Source organism: Microcaecilia unicolor, chromosome 6 (genome assembly GCF_901765095.1).
Source record: "Microcaecilia unicolor chromosome 6, aMicUni1.1, whole genome shotgun sequence".
NCBI classification, from domain to species: domain Eukaryota; kingdom Metazoa; phylum Chordata; class Amphibia; order Gymnophiona; family Siphonopidae; genus Microcaecilia; species Microcaecilia unicolor.
Window position 1 is genome coordinate 14,099,794 of NC_044036.1, and position 12,837 is coordinate 14,112,630.

Consider the following 12,837-nt stretch of genomic DNA (forward strand, 5'->3'; position numbering starts at 1 on the left):
TCAAACCGTCACTTTTAAAATACAGAGGATATTTTGTCACTATCTTCTAACCCTTTGAAGCTACAGTCTTTGACCTCCAGAATCCAGTAATGGGGAGCCCTAAGTCTAGGCAGTAAGTAATGCATTTAAACCCAGGTGCTCTGCATCACTGTGTTATACCTGCCCCTGTAGGTTGGGATCTGTAATCCCAGCTGAGATACCACAGCCAGTGGCGTACCTGGGGGGGGGGGGGGGGAGGGTACGTGCTCCCTCTGCCCCCCCGCCCCTAGCAGTTAAAAATGCACCTGGGGGGGGGAGGGCGCATCAGCGATCTGCCCCGGGTGTCAGCCACCCTAGGAACGCCACTGACCACAGCAAAGGTGCGCAAACAGTTGTGAGATATATATATAGCGAGAGAAAAAGTATACAGTAAATGCATGTGAGAGAAAGAGCCCTTCAGCTTTTAAAAAAACTGGGATATCTACAGTAAACAATGGTGAAAGACGACATTGTCAAAGCATTTTCTCCACAATGACCAGCAGGCAGTCCTGGTGAGAGGGTAACGTTCAGAGGCAGAGCCTGGACTTCAGGCACTACAGCTTACATCACGCTGACATGATCTGCAAACACTTGCGAGAAGTCCCAACTGTGATCGATCACTGTGCACGCCTTGCAAAGGGCATGTAGCGCCTCCTGGGTGATCGCAAGATCTCTGTTCAGCAAGTTCTGCGAGAGGTTCAGGTGAGTTAATGAGATGTGCCCGGCCTGCTCTGTGATCTTTTCCAGTTTCTTGGCAAACTGAAGCAGTCCAGCTGGTTTGATACAATTTGAACTTTGAATAAAAATAAAATTAAAGAGAGAGAGATAAGAGCAGAAGTTCATGACATGGGTGGCTCCGCACTACAAAGCAAGACATCGATGTGCTGCCACAATAAAGTTAAATCCCTTTAAAAATGCCAAACGTGGTTGTTACAGAGAGAGAAATGGTTCAGCCACAGGGAGGGCACTCTAGCCTATGGCCTACAGTTCAGCATACTGCTACTATTTGAGGTTTGTAGAGGTAACTGTACCACAGGAAGCTGAAGTGGGGAAATGAGAGAAATCTACCTGCTGTAGGGAATGAGAGCACTTGGTATTCCTAAGCCAGAGCATAACTGTCATGTACCATGTCAGCCTAACAAAATCATAGCCCAGCAAGCTTGACTTTTCCTTTTCTGCTATATTAGATTGTAGATACCAGGGGCGTATCTGGGTGGGGCCTCAGGGGCCTGGGCCCCCGCAGATTTTGCCCTGGACCCCCCTACCGCCATCAACCCTCCCCCGCTGCCGTTGCTTACTTTTGCTGGCGGGGGACCCCAACCCCCGCCAGCCGAGGTCTGCTTCCACCTGCCGCTGCCTTAAAAACTTCTTCAGCCGGCGGGGGACCCCAAACCCCCGCCAGCTGCCCCGCGGTGTTTAAAATTCATCTTCGGCCTCCGTGGCCGTGCTGCTGTGATAGGCGCTGTTGAAATCCACTTCGGAGTCTGACGTCGCAGCACGTACAACGTACAACGACGTCAGACTCCGAAGTGGATTTCAACAGCGCCTATCACAGCAGCACGGCCACGGAGGCCGAAGATGAATTTTAAACACCGCGGGGCGGCTGGCGGGGGTTTGGGGTCCCCCGCCGGCTGAAGAAGAAGTTTTTAAGGCAGCGGCAGGTGGAAGCAGACCTCGGCTGGCGGGGGTTGGGGTCCCCCGCCAGCAAAAGTAAGAACGGCAGCGGGGGAGGGTTGGCGGCGGGAGGGGGGTGGAGAGAGTCATTGGTGGCGGTGGGGGGGGGGGGCTAAAATGTGCCCCCTCCCTCTGGCTCTGGCCCCCCCTACCGCCAGAGTCCAGATACGCCCCTGGTAGATACTAACATTTAAAAGTGCTTTTTGTGATTTTACAGGATTAGTCAGTAAAGAGGCAGGATAGGAAATCCTCAGCACGAGTGATATCACAGACTAGGCCCAAGTGGGAACCTATGGCAGCTTAGAAATACTAAGCGTCATTTCCCACCACCTCAGTCTTTGGCTAGGTTGTGCATCTCTGAAGCTTTTATAAAGTTTTTCTTTTCGTTTCACTCAGTCCTGTCACTGTCATATGCTACTTCTCCCTATAGTACCTGTTTTTTTGTTTTTAGGCCTTGAGTTGGACTCCCGGTCACGATTCTCCAAAAATCAAGTTGATTATTTTTCCACATAATAATGTGGCCCAGCAAAAGCCTGAAACAGCTTTAAGAAGTGCACCAATACCACATCTGTTACAGATACCCATGTCTAAGGCTCTACAGTTCAGAGTATTGGTTCAGGCTGTTATTTTGTCATCTTTGGCCTATTGTAGTTCACTAGATCTAGGTATTTTACAGAAATTACTGAAGAAGCTAAGGCTGATTGTAGGAAAACTGAAATTTGTTCTTTGCTGGTCTTCAATGGCTCCTCATAGAAGCATGAACTGTTTTTAAACTTTACTTTTTAAAACATTATACGGTGATACTCTGGCTCATTTTCTTTGTCAGGGTTGAAGTGTGGTTCACCTGATTTTAGAGCTACCCTCTTTGAAAGGATTTGGAACTTTCTTCCACAGGATATTCATTCTTCTTCCTCACAGCTGCTGTTTCAGAGCAAACTGAAAACTTATATTTTTACAAAAGTATGTTTTGTGAATTTAGGAGATTGATTTATATAGTTATACTTTTTTCTTTTGGTGCCCTGGGTGTTTTTGTTACCTGCCTTACACCCTTTTATTAAGGGATTTGGTGGGATACAAACCTCTACTATAGAATAACCACAATACATCTCGATAGCACTAGAGAATCAGCTGTTTCTTATCTTGAACCATCGCTGTAGAAATCTTTGCTGCTTCATAGTTGTAATGAATCCTCTCTTCTGAAATTCAAAAAGGTTGTCAAACCTGGTTCTTTGAGGTAGCCTTTGGGTGACTTCGGTCTCTAATTCCGGGATATCGGTGTCTCCCATAGCCCTTTACTCCTTCCCAAGATTCCCCCCACCCTTTAGTTCCCTCTAGCCCTAGTCACCCCTTTCAAGTCTCTCATGCCGTAGCCTTTCTGCTCCTCTGTCCCACAGCCATTTGCTTGTTGTTGGTAGGAATGGCAGTATATCAAACACCTATAATACTTCCAGTTTTGACCTGTGAGCACAGATATCCAAGACGAGTCTGTATGGTTGTAAGAAGCGGTGCAGATAACTGGTCTGCTGACTTCAGCATCGATCTCCATGAGTCCCAGACAGCATGTGTGTGTAGTGTTCATTCTGGACAGCAAGCAGATGGCAACATTTACCAGCCATCTTCAACCTCGACTTGTGCACCACCTTCCACCATGAGCCCTCGATGTTAATTGGCATCACACATCTCAATGAGGCAAGGAACTAAAAGCTCTAAGGCACGGAGGACACCGCTATCCTTAAAACACTCCCCAACATGAAGACCACTCACCCTCCTTTGTATCAGGGGGGGCCCAACAGCCTCCAGCAACGTGAGACCTTGTATTCAACAGTTCTCAAGTGACTCAGGAGGATGTGACTACTCAACTGTAATTCTCTTGCCTTTGTTGAGGGCAGCCTTCAAGAAGCTATTCCTAAGGAAATTCAGTGAGCAGATGGAGTGTTTCTTTATTCAACACCATACTGTAGCTTTGGCATTGTTGCTGCTGATACAGAGAAAGATCCAGCTGGTCCTCAAGACTCATTCTCTGTGACAGTACTTTTCTCTACTGGATAAGTAAAGCAAGCTTGCTTTTGTATTTTTTTGGATGGCAGTATTTAATATTGCAGAACCCTTTTCCTTTTTTGCACATATATTCCTGCAGGAAGGGACAGTTACATTAAGAGACATGGGATTTTTTTGGATTCAGTTCTTTTTCTCCTACCACTGAATCTTTTTTCCCCCTGTTTCTTGGCACCTATGATAGTAACAGGACTCACGCTATGGTAAAGGGTTCTTTATAGTATAGCTGCGGTCCCCTACTGGGAGCGTTTGAGGTATCTTTATTTAAATATTTGAGATTCTATTCCCGATATTGTGGATGTTTTTCAAACCCAGTTTCTAACATAGTTACTGTAGTATTAGGGTTTGAATCCCAATTTGTTTATTGATATAGAGTACAAATACGGAGTCAGTACCTATTCCCTTCCAACGTACATTGGTCAAATCACAGCTGACGCCAAACGGAAACATTCTGTACCTGATATCCATGTGCTGAATGCAGGACACTGAATCTTCAGAAAAGACGTCTGCTAGTGAGACGAGTCCCTCATCCCCTACAGACAGATAGGAATGTGGTCAGTGGTTTGGTGTTTATAGTACAAACCATACAGCAGCGTTTCCCAAGTCAGTCCTGGAGTACGCCCCTTGCCAGTCAGGGTTTGAGGATCCACAATGAATATGCATGAAGAGATTGCATATAAGGGAGGCAGTGTATGCAAATCAATTTAATGCATATTCAATTTCATCCAGGACAGACTTGGGGAAACACTGTCACAGAGCAGCAGAGAGGTCAGCGTTATAAATATATTACACATAATAAAGAGTTTCTATCCACAGGATGCTAAATTATACGTGCAAGGTAAATGCCCACTTCTATCCTTTTGGAATGAAAAAGATTAATCTCTGTTTCAGTACAATAATCCTAACTTTTAAAGAGTGATGTGTGAAAAAGGGTAAGGACCCTAAAAGGCAAGTGCTGCTTGTTGAGCAGCAGAAGTGGAAAATCTAGACCAGGATGAACCAAGAGCGCACTCCTCCCTTCCTTAGCATCCCTCTAGACTAGTCCAGACGGTTGGGTTATGCACTCCTACCTGCAGATGGCGACAGAGTGCTGATTTCAGATAATCCTGCATCTGCCTTGTGTAGTCCTCAGGCAGCCAGTATTTGAGCTGGCAGTAGATGATAGACGTGAGTACACCTGTGCAGTCTGACCCAGATAGATAGGCTAGTTATGTTTTAGGGTACCAACAGGAATCATAGAATAGATTTTTAAAAACATTAAATAAAACTGAAAAAAAAATCTAAGAAGAAATCAATCAAGCTGACACGCTTCGTAACCGAATAGGGCAAGAGTTTTCCGGCCCAGTTTTTGCCCTGGAGGTGCTACATCTGGGTGGTCAGGTCCCCCCCCCCCCCCCCCAATGGTCCTTGTGGCTGGGGCCACTTAAGGAGCAGCATGTGCCTTAGTCTCCTTCTGTCTTGGGGTGAGTCCTGGACTGCCTGTTACAGCAAAGCAAATCTCTTCTAGGCAGCATTGTTTTAGGTACCGGGGAGCTTTCTCTCTCTCTCTCTTTCTGTTAATGCTTATTCTTTCTGCCAGCCATGGTTTACCTTGTGGTGGTCTGTCGGAGAGGAGAAAAACTGCACGTGCCTGAGAACAGAGTAGGACATGAGTGAAGTGAAACGCTGCTGGGACCGGTTATGTAGCCAGCAAGGCTTGGATGAGTCAGGCGTTGACTGCCATCTCTATGGAGCACAGCATGAGAGCAGTGTGTCAGCAGGCAAACCAGAGCAGGCAGAGGACTTGGGAGCACCAGCTGAGACCACATGTGTGGTCCCAAGTCAGGAGATAGCAGCGGCTCAGTGTTTGGTGGGAACCACTGAAATCTTGGATGCTGTATGTTGAAGGAGCCACCACGGTTAGAGCTGATAAAGCAGACATCAGGGGGAGAGCTCTTGAAGAGGAAGGGACGGGAGTCAGCTGGGGGTGCTTTGGCCAGTACCAGCTTCCCCAAGAAAACAACCGATCAGATGATCCACAAGATCCAGAATTAAAAAAAAAAAAAAAAAATCGTAGAGGTTAAAAATCAAAATTATTCAAAATTGTATTTGTAACATAACATAGTAGGTGATGGCAGAAAAAGACCTGTAAGGTCCATCCAGTCTGCCCAACAAGCTAAACTCATATGTGCTACTTTATATGTATACCTGACCTTGATTTGTATCTACAATTTTCAGGGCACAGACCGTGTAAGTCTGCCCAGTACTAGTCCCGCCTCCCAACCACCGGTGCTACCACCCAATCTCCGCTAAGCTTCTGAGGATACATTCCTCCTGAACAGGATTCCTTTATGTTTATCCCACGCATTTTTGAATTCCGTTACCGTTTTCATCTCGACCACCTCCCGCGGGAGGGCATTCCACATATCCACCACTCTCTCCATGATACAGTTATAAAGGATCAGCATAACTTATGAAGGTTTTCTACAGCTGACTACATTGCATCTAAAGTTACCACTGGAGGTCTATCCAACAAACGTAGAGGCTCCAGAGAAATTCCAGAAGAAGAAAACATTATAGTATCGTGTTGAGAGACTCTCAGCACCACCATCTGTATTTGATGCCGTTGCTGAACCAGACACTGGAATATGATTGAATACCTCGGTGCTAGATTGTGGACTTGGGGGTTCAGGTCCCAATGGGCTAAGTGAAACATCATTTGCCATGTTTGGGCTCTTCCTAGCCTCAACCACAGCTACACCTGTAGAAGGAGGAACTGCAACGTTGGTAATTATTGCAGTTTACAATTGAACAGAAGGTGACAACTGGGGGGGACACCCCAAATCTTGCCCCTTCACTTCAGCATGAACAGGTAAGAAAAAATATTTAAAAAAAATAATAATAAAAATCACAGCATGGCAGAAGTACAGTTGAGGCAGTAACAACCATGCCTGGATTATCTGGGCACAGAAAGGTTAAGGTAAAATAGTAGGTTTTAAGGCCTTTGGTTTCTACACAAAGATAAGTTGGTAAAGAATTCCACAAGGCCGGGGCTGAATAATAAAAAGCAGAAGTACAAGTAGAATCTAGTACAAGTACCTCAAAGTTCCCTATTTTCATACGGAAACATTGTGGTTGGTCATCATGACTATGTTCCCCATGTCACTCGACCTCGTGGAAGCACATCTGCATGTCCTGATTCGGATAGGACATCGGAGTTTCCCTTTTCTTGCCATTTTGGGGCAGCGTTATCAGTTCTGTGCTCTTCCTTTCAGACTGGAGAAGGTCCTGGGCGCCGTAGCTAAAGTGATGGTAGTTGTCGTGGCAGTATTGCACAAGGAGGGCATTCTGGTACATCCCTATCTGGATAACTGGTTGGTTCAGCTGTTGGAACAGTTAGGTTGGGCTGTCAATCTGGCCAAGAGCAAGCAAAAGCTGTTGCAGGTTTTGGGAATCTCTCGATATAGGTGCATATGTTTCTTCCGCAATCCAGGATCCAGAAGTTGGCAAGCACATATTTAAAGTCTTCTCAGTTATGGGGCACTGCAAACATAGGATTATCTACAGATCCTGGGCTCCATGGCAGCAACGTTGGAGGTGGTTCAATGGGCCAAAGCTCATGTGTCCTCTTAAGGGCACATTACTTTCCATAGGAACTGGACATGACTCTCCCTCCAGGGGCCAGCAAGGACCAGCTTGCAATGGTGGCTGCAGGTCTCCAATTTGAACAAAGGCATGAGTCTGGAAGATCTGAAGGGGACCACTGTGATGAGAGATGCAAGTCTCAAGGGCTGGGGAGCCCAGGGTCTCCAGAGGAGGCATTATGGTCAATCAACCGATTTGAGACAAAATGATTCCCCTGTCCCCAACAGCCTTTCAGGAACTATCTCTACGCAAGGCAGTATGCATTCTGACAATGCAACAGTGGGGGCCTATGTGAATTGGCAAGGAGGTACCAGAAATCCTCAGGTGGCGGCGGAAGTCATTAATTTGGACATCTGATATAGAATCCATCTTATGAATAATCCTTCACCACGGGGGGGTGATGCAGGACTTCCCAGGCCGCCACTACCAAAAAGTATGAAGCTAGCGTGTGTACATCTGGTTTAACCCCCCCCCCCCCCCCCCCCCCCCCCCCCCGAAAATGCAAAAGGCAATATTCCACTGTAGCTGGATAATCCACCCCAGTAAAAATGCGAAGAATGTGGAGTAATTCCCCCCAACAGCCCTTTATTTTGGGCAGAACCACCATATTTGGAACATATCCCCACAACCATGCAACCCCTCCGACAGTGGCCTGGACTCTGACCATACATCTTTGCCAGTCTGTGGGGGGGTATACAGTTTGAAAATTTTTACTACTATGTCCTACGTCCAGCTTATTCTTGTGTACACTGCCTTGGGTGAATTTCCTAAAAAAAGGTGGTAAATAAATAATATTCTAGTCAATACTAGCATCTGTTAGAGCAAAGACCCACCCCCCACCCCTTTTAAACTTCAATTGCTACAACCTAGTCAGGGTTTTGAATTTCCATAACAAAAATGCATGAGTGGAAGAGAAGCCCTAGCACTTAAGAGCAGTGGACTGAAAACCAGAATTCAAATCTCACTGCCACCCCATGTGAACTTAAATAAGTCATTTAACACTCCATTGCCTCAGGTACAACTTTAGATTATTAGCCCTCAAAGGACAAGAAAATATCTACTGCATCTGAATGTCTTTAGCCACCAGTGAAAAGGTGTGAACTAAATCCAAATCAGAGCTGGTTGATATTGTGTATCTGGATTTTCAGAAGGCATTTGACAAAGAACCTCATGAAAGACTCCAGAGGAAATTGGAGAGTCATGGGATAGCAGGTAGTGTCCTATTGTGGATTAAAAACTGGTTAAAGGATAGAAAACAGAGAATAGGATTAAATGGTCATTATTCTCAATGGAGAAGGGTAGTTAGTGGGGTTCCCCAGGGCTCTGTGCTGGGACCGCTGCTTTTTAACATTTTTATGCATGACCTAGAGATGGAGTAACTAGTGAGGTAATTAAATTTGCTGATGACACAAAGTTATTCAAAGTTGTTAAATCGCGGGAGGATTGTGAAAAATTACAAGAGGACCTTAGGAGACTGGGCGTCTAAATGGCAGATGACGTTTAATGTGAGCAAGTGCAAAGTGATGCATGTGGGAAAAAGGAACCCGATTTATAGCTACGTCATGCAAGGTTCCACATTAGGAGTCACAGACCAAGAAAGGGATCTAGGTGTCGTCGTCGATGATACGGTGAAACCTTCTGCTCAGTGTGCTGCTGCGGCTAAGAAAGCAAATAGAATGTTAGGTATTATTAGGAAAGGAATGGAAAACAAAAATGAAGATGTTATAATGCCTTTGTATCTCTCCATGGTGCGACCGCACCTCGAATATTGTGTTCAATTCTGGTCGTCACATCTCAAAAAAGATATAGTGGAATTAGAAAAGGTGCAGAGAAGGGCAACAAAAATGATAAAGGGGATGGGACGACTTCCCTATGAGGAAAGGCTAAAGTGGCTAGGGCTCTTCAGCTTGGAGAAAAGGCGGCTGAGGGGAGATATGATAGAGGTTTATAAAATAATGAGTGGAGTTGAACGGGTAGATGTGAAGCGTCTGTTTACGCTTTTCAAAAATACTAGGACTAGGGGGCATGCGATGAAGCTACAATGTAGTAAATTTAAAATGAATCGGAGAAAATTTTTCTTCACTCAACATGTAATTAAACTCTGGAATTCGTTGCCAGAGAATGTGGTAAAGACAGCGAGTTTTAAAAAGGTTTGGACGGCTTCCTAAAGGAAAAGTCCATAGACCATTATTAAATGAACTTGGGGAAAATCCACCATTTCTGGGATAGGCAGTATAAAATGTTTTGTACATTTTTGGGATCTTGCCGGATATTTGTGGCCTGGATTGGCCACTGTTGGAAACAGGATGCTGGACTCGATGGACCTTTGGTCTTTCCCAGTATAGCAATATTTATGTACTATTTGCATAAACTGGAAGCAGTGCATTCAAATGTCTCATGCATATTTAGGATTACCATATTTGCCGTGACACAAAATTAAATACAGCCCCGCCCCCTCACACCTTTACCCTATCCCATCATGCCCCTACCCCCGTCACACCCCTGCGTCACACAGTGGGACATAATCGAACGGGGACGCCCATCCCTAAGGGCGTCCATCTCTAAGGACATTGCGGCGAAGGTGCGGGGGAACCCGTAGTATCGAAACAAGATGGACATCCATCTTTCATTTCAATAATATGGTCGGGGATGCCCAAATCTCAACATTTAGGTCGACCTTAGAGATGGTCGTCCCTGGTTTTCGGCCACAATGGAAACTGAGGACACCCATCTCAGAACTGACCAAATCTAAGCCATTTGGTCGTGGGAGGAGCCAGCATTCGTAGTGCACTGGTCCTCCTCACATGCCAGGACACCAACCGGGCACCCTAGGGGGCACTACAGTGGACTTCATTAATAGCTCCCAGGTACATAGCTCCCTTCCCTTCGGTGCTGAGCCCCCAAAACCCACTCCCCACAACTGTACACCACTACCATAGCCCTTAGAGATGAAGGGGGGCACCTACATGTGGGTACAGTGGGTTTTGGAGGGCTCACATTTACCACCATAGGTGTAACAGGTGGGGCAGCAATGCAAATAGAAAAAAAAAATTGTATTTCGGGGGTATGAAATCCTACATGCTAGGATGAAATTTCTAGGTGCCATGGCGACCTGCCGCCCGGGATTTGTTGAGCCCTGCCCTAGTCTTTCTGGTTGTCAGGATAACGAGGAGGAGTGGCCTAGTGGTTAGAGCACCGGTCTCGCAATCCAGAGGTGGCCGGTTCAAATCCCACTGCTGCTTCTTGTGATCTTGGGCAGGTCACTTAACCCTCCATTGCCTCAGGTACAAACTTAGATTGTGAACCCTCCTGGGACAGAGAAATATCCAGAGTACCTGAATGTAACTCACCTTGAGCTACTACTGAAAAAGGTGTGAGCAAAATCTAAATAAATAACTATTTGAGATTCTACATGGAATGTAAATGTTGCTATTCCATGAGCAACATTCCATGTAGAAGCCTGCCCTTGCAGATCAGCAATGCGGCCGCGCAGGCTTCTGTTTCTGTGAGTCTGACGTCCTGCACATACGTGCAGGACGTCAGACTCACAGAAACAGAAGCCTGCGCGGCCGCATTACTGATCTGCAAGGGCAGGCTTCTACATGGAAAGTTGCTAGTGGAAGAGTAGCCAAGTGGTTAATGCAGCGGACTCTGATTCTGGGGAACTGGGTTCAAATGCCACTGCTGCTCCTTGTGATCTTGGGCAAGTCACTTAACCCTCCATTGCCTCAGGAACAAACTTAGATTGTGAGCCCTCCTGGGACAGAGAAATATCCAGAGTACCTGAATGTAACTCACCTTCAGCTACTACTGAAAAAGGTGTGAGCAAAATCTAAATAAATAACTATTTGAGATTCTACATGGAATGTAAATGTTGCTATTCCATGAGCAACATTCCATGTAGAAGCCTGCCCTTGCAGATCAGCAATGCGGCCGCGCAGGCTTCTGTTTCTGTGAGTCTGACGTCCTGCACATACGTGCAGGACGTCAGACTCACAGAAACAGAAGCCTGCGCGGCCGCATTACTGATCTGCAAGGGCAGGCTTCTACATGGAAAGTTGCTAGTGGAAGAGTAGCCAAGTGGTTAATGCAGCGGACTCTGATTCTGGGGAACTGGGTTCAAATGCCACTGCTGCTCCTTGTGATCTTGGGCAAGTCACTTAACCCTCCATTGCCTCAGGAACAAACTTAGATTGTGAGCCCTCCTGGGACAGAGAAATATCCAGAGTACCTGAATGTAACTCACCTTCAGCTACTACTGAAAAAGGTGTGAGCAAAATCTAAATAAATAACTATTTGAGATTCTACATGGAATGTAAATGTTGCTATTCCATGAGCAACATTCCATGTAGAAGCCTGCCCTTGCAGATCAGCAATGCGGCCGCGCAGGCTTCTGTTTCTGTGAGTCTGACGTCCTGCACATACGTGCAGGACGTCAGACTCACAGAAACAGAAGCCTGCGCGGCCGCATTACTGATCTGCAAGGGCAGGCTTCTACATGGAAAGTTGCTAGTGGAAGAGTAGCCAAGTGGTTAATGCAGCGGACTCTGATTCTGGGGAACTGGGTTCAAATGCCACTGCTGCTCCTTGTGATCTTGGGCAAGTCACTTAACCCTCCATTGCCTCAGGAACAAACTTAGATTGTGAGCCCTCCTGGGACAGAGAAATATCCAGAGTACCTGAATGTAACTCACCTTCAGCTACTACTGAAAAAGGTGTGAGCAAAATCTAAATAAATAACTATTTGAGATTCTACATGGAATGTAAATGTTGCTATTCCATGAGCAACATTCCATGTAGAAGCCTGCCCTTGCAGATCAGCAATGCGGCCGCGCAGGCTTCTGTTTCTGTGAGTCTGACGTCCTGCACATACGTGCAGGACGTCAGACTCACAGAAACAGAAGCCTGCGCGGCCGCATTACTGATCTGCAAGGGCAGGCTTCTACATGGAAAGTTGCTAGTGGAAGAGTAGCCAAGTGGTTAATGCAGCGGACTCTGATTCTGGGGAACTGGGTTCAAATGCCACTGCTGCTCCTTGTGATCTTGGGCAAGTCACTTAACCCTCCATTGCCTCAGGAACAAACTTAGATTGTGAGCCCTCCTGGGACAGAGAAATATCCAGAGTACCTGAATGTAACTCACCTTCAGCTACTACTGAAAAAGGTGTGAGCAAAATCTAAATAAATAACTATTTGAGATTCTACATGGAATGTAAATGTTGCTATTCCATGAGCAACATTCCATGTAGAAGCCTGCCCTTGCAGATCAGCAATGCGGCCGCGCAGGCTTCTGTTTCTGTGAGTCTGACGTCCTGCACATACGTGCAGGACGTCAGACTCACAGAAACAGAAGCCTGCGCGGCCGCATTACTGATCTGCAAGGGCAGGCTTCTACATGGAAAGTTGCTAGTGGAAGAGTAGCCAAGTGGTTAATGCAGCGGACTCTGATTCTGGGGAACTGGGTTCA

At 46.3% G+C, this 12,837-nt stretch overlaps 1 protein-coding gene across 1 annotated transcript in view; it reads right to left on the minus strand.

Moving 5' to 3' along the window:
- Positions 1–300: 300 nt before the first annotated feature.
- The window catches only part of LRRC41 (leucine rich repeat containing 41), a 43,796-nt gene continuing 31,259 nt past the window's right edge, over positions 301–12,837 (minus strand). Inside the window, exons 9-10 of the mRNA XM_030206578.1 lie at positions 4,205–4,280; positions 301–811 (exon numbers count right to left, since the gene is read on the minus strand). Coding sequence (XP_030062438.1) covers positions 580–811; positions 4,205–4,280 — 308 coding nt within the window. The 3' untranslated portion in view covers positions 301–579. The remainder of the gene's footprint in view (positions 812–4,204; positions 4,281–12,837) is intronic.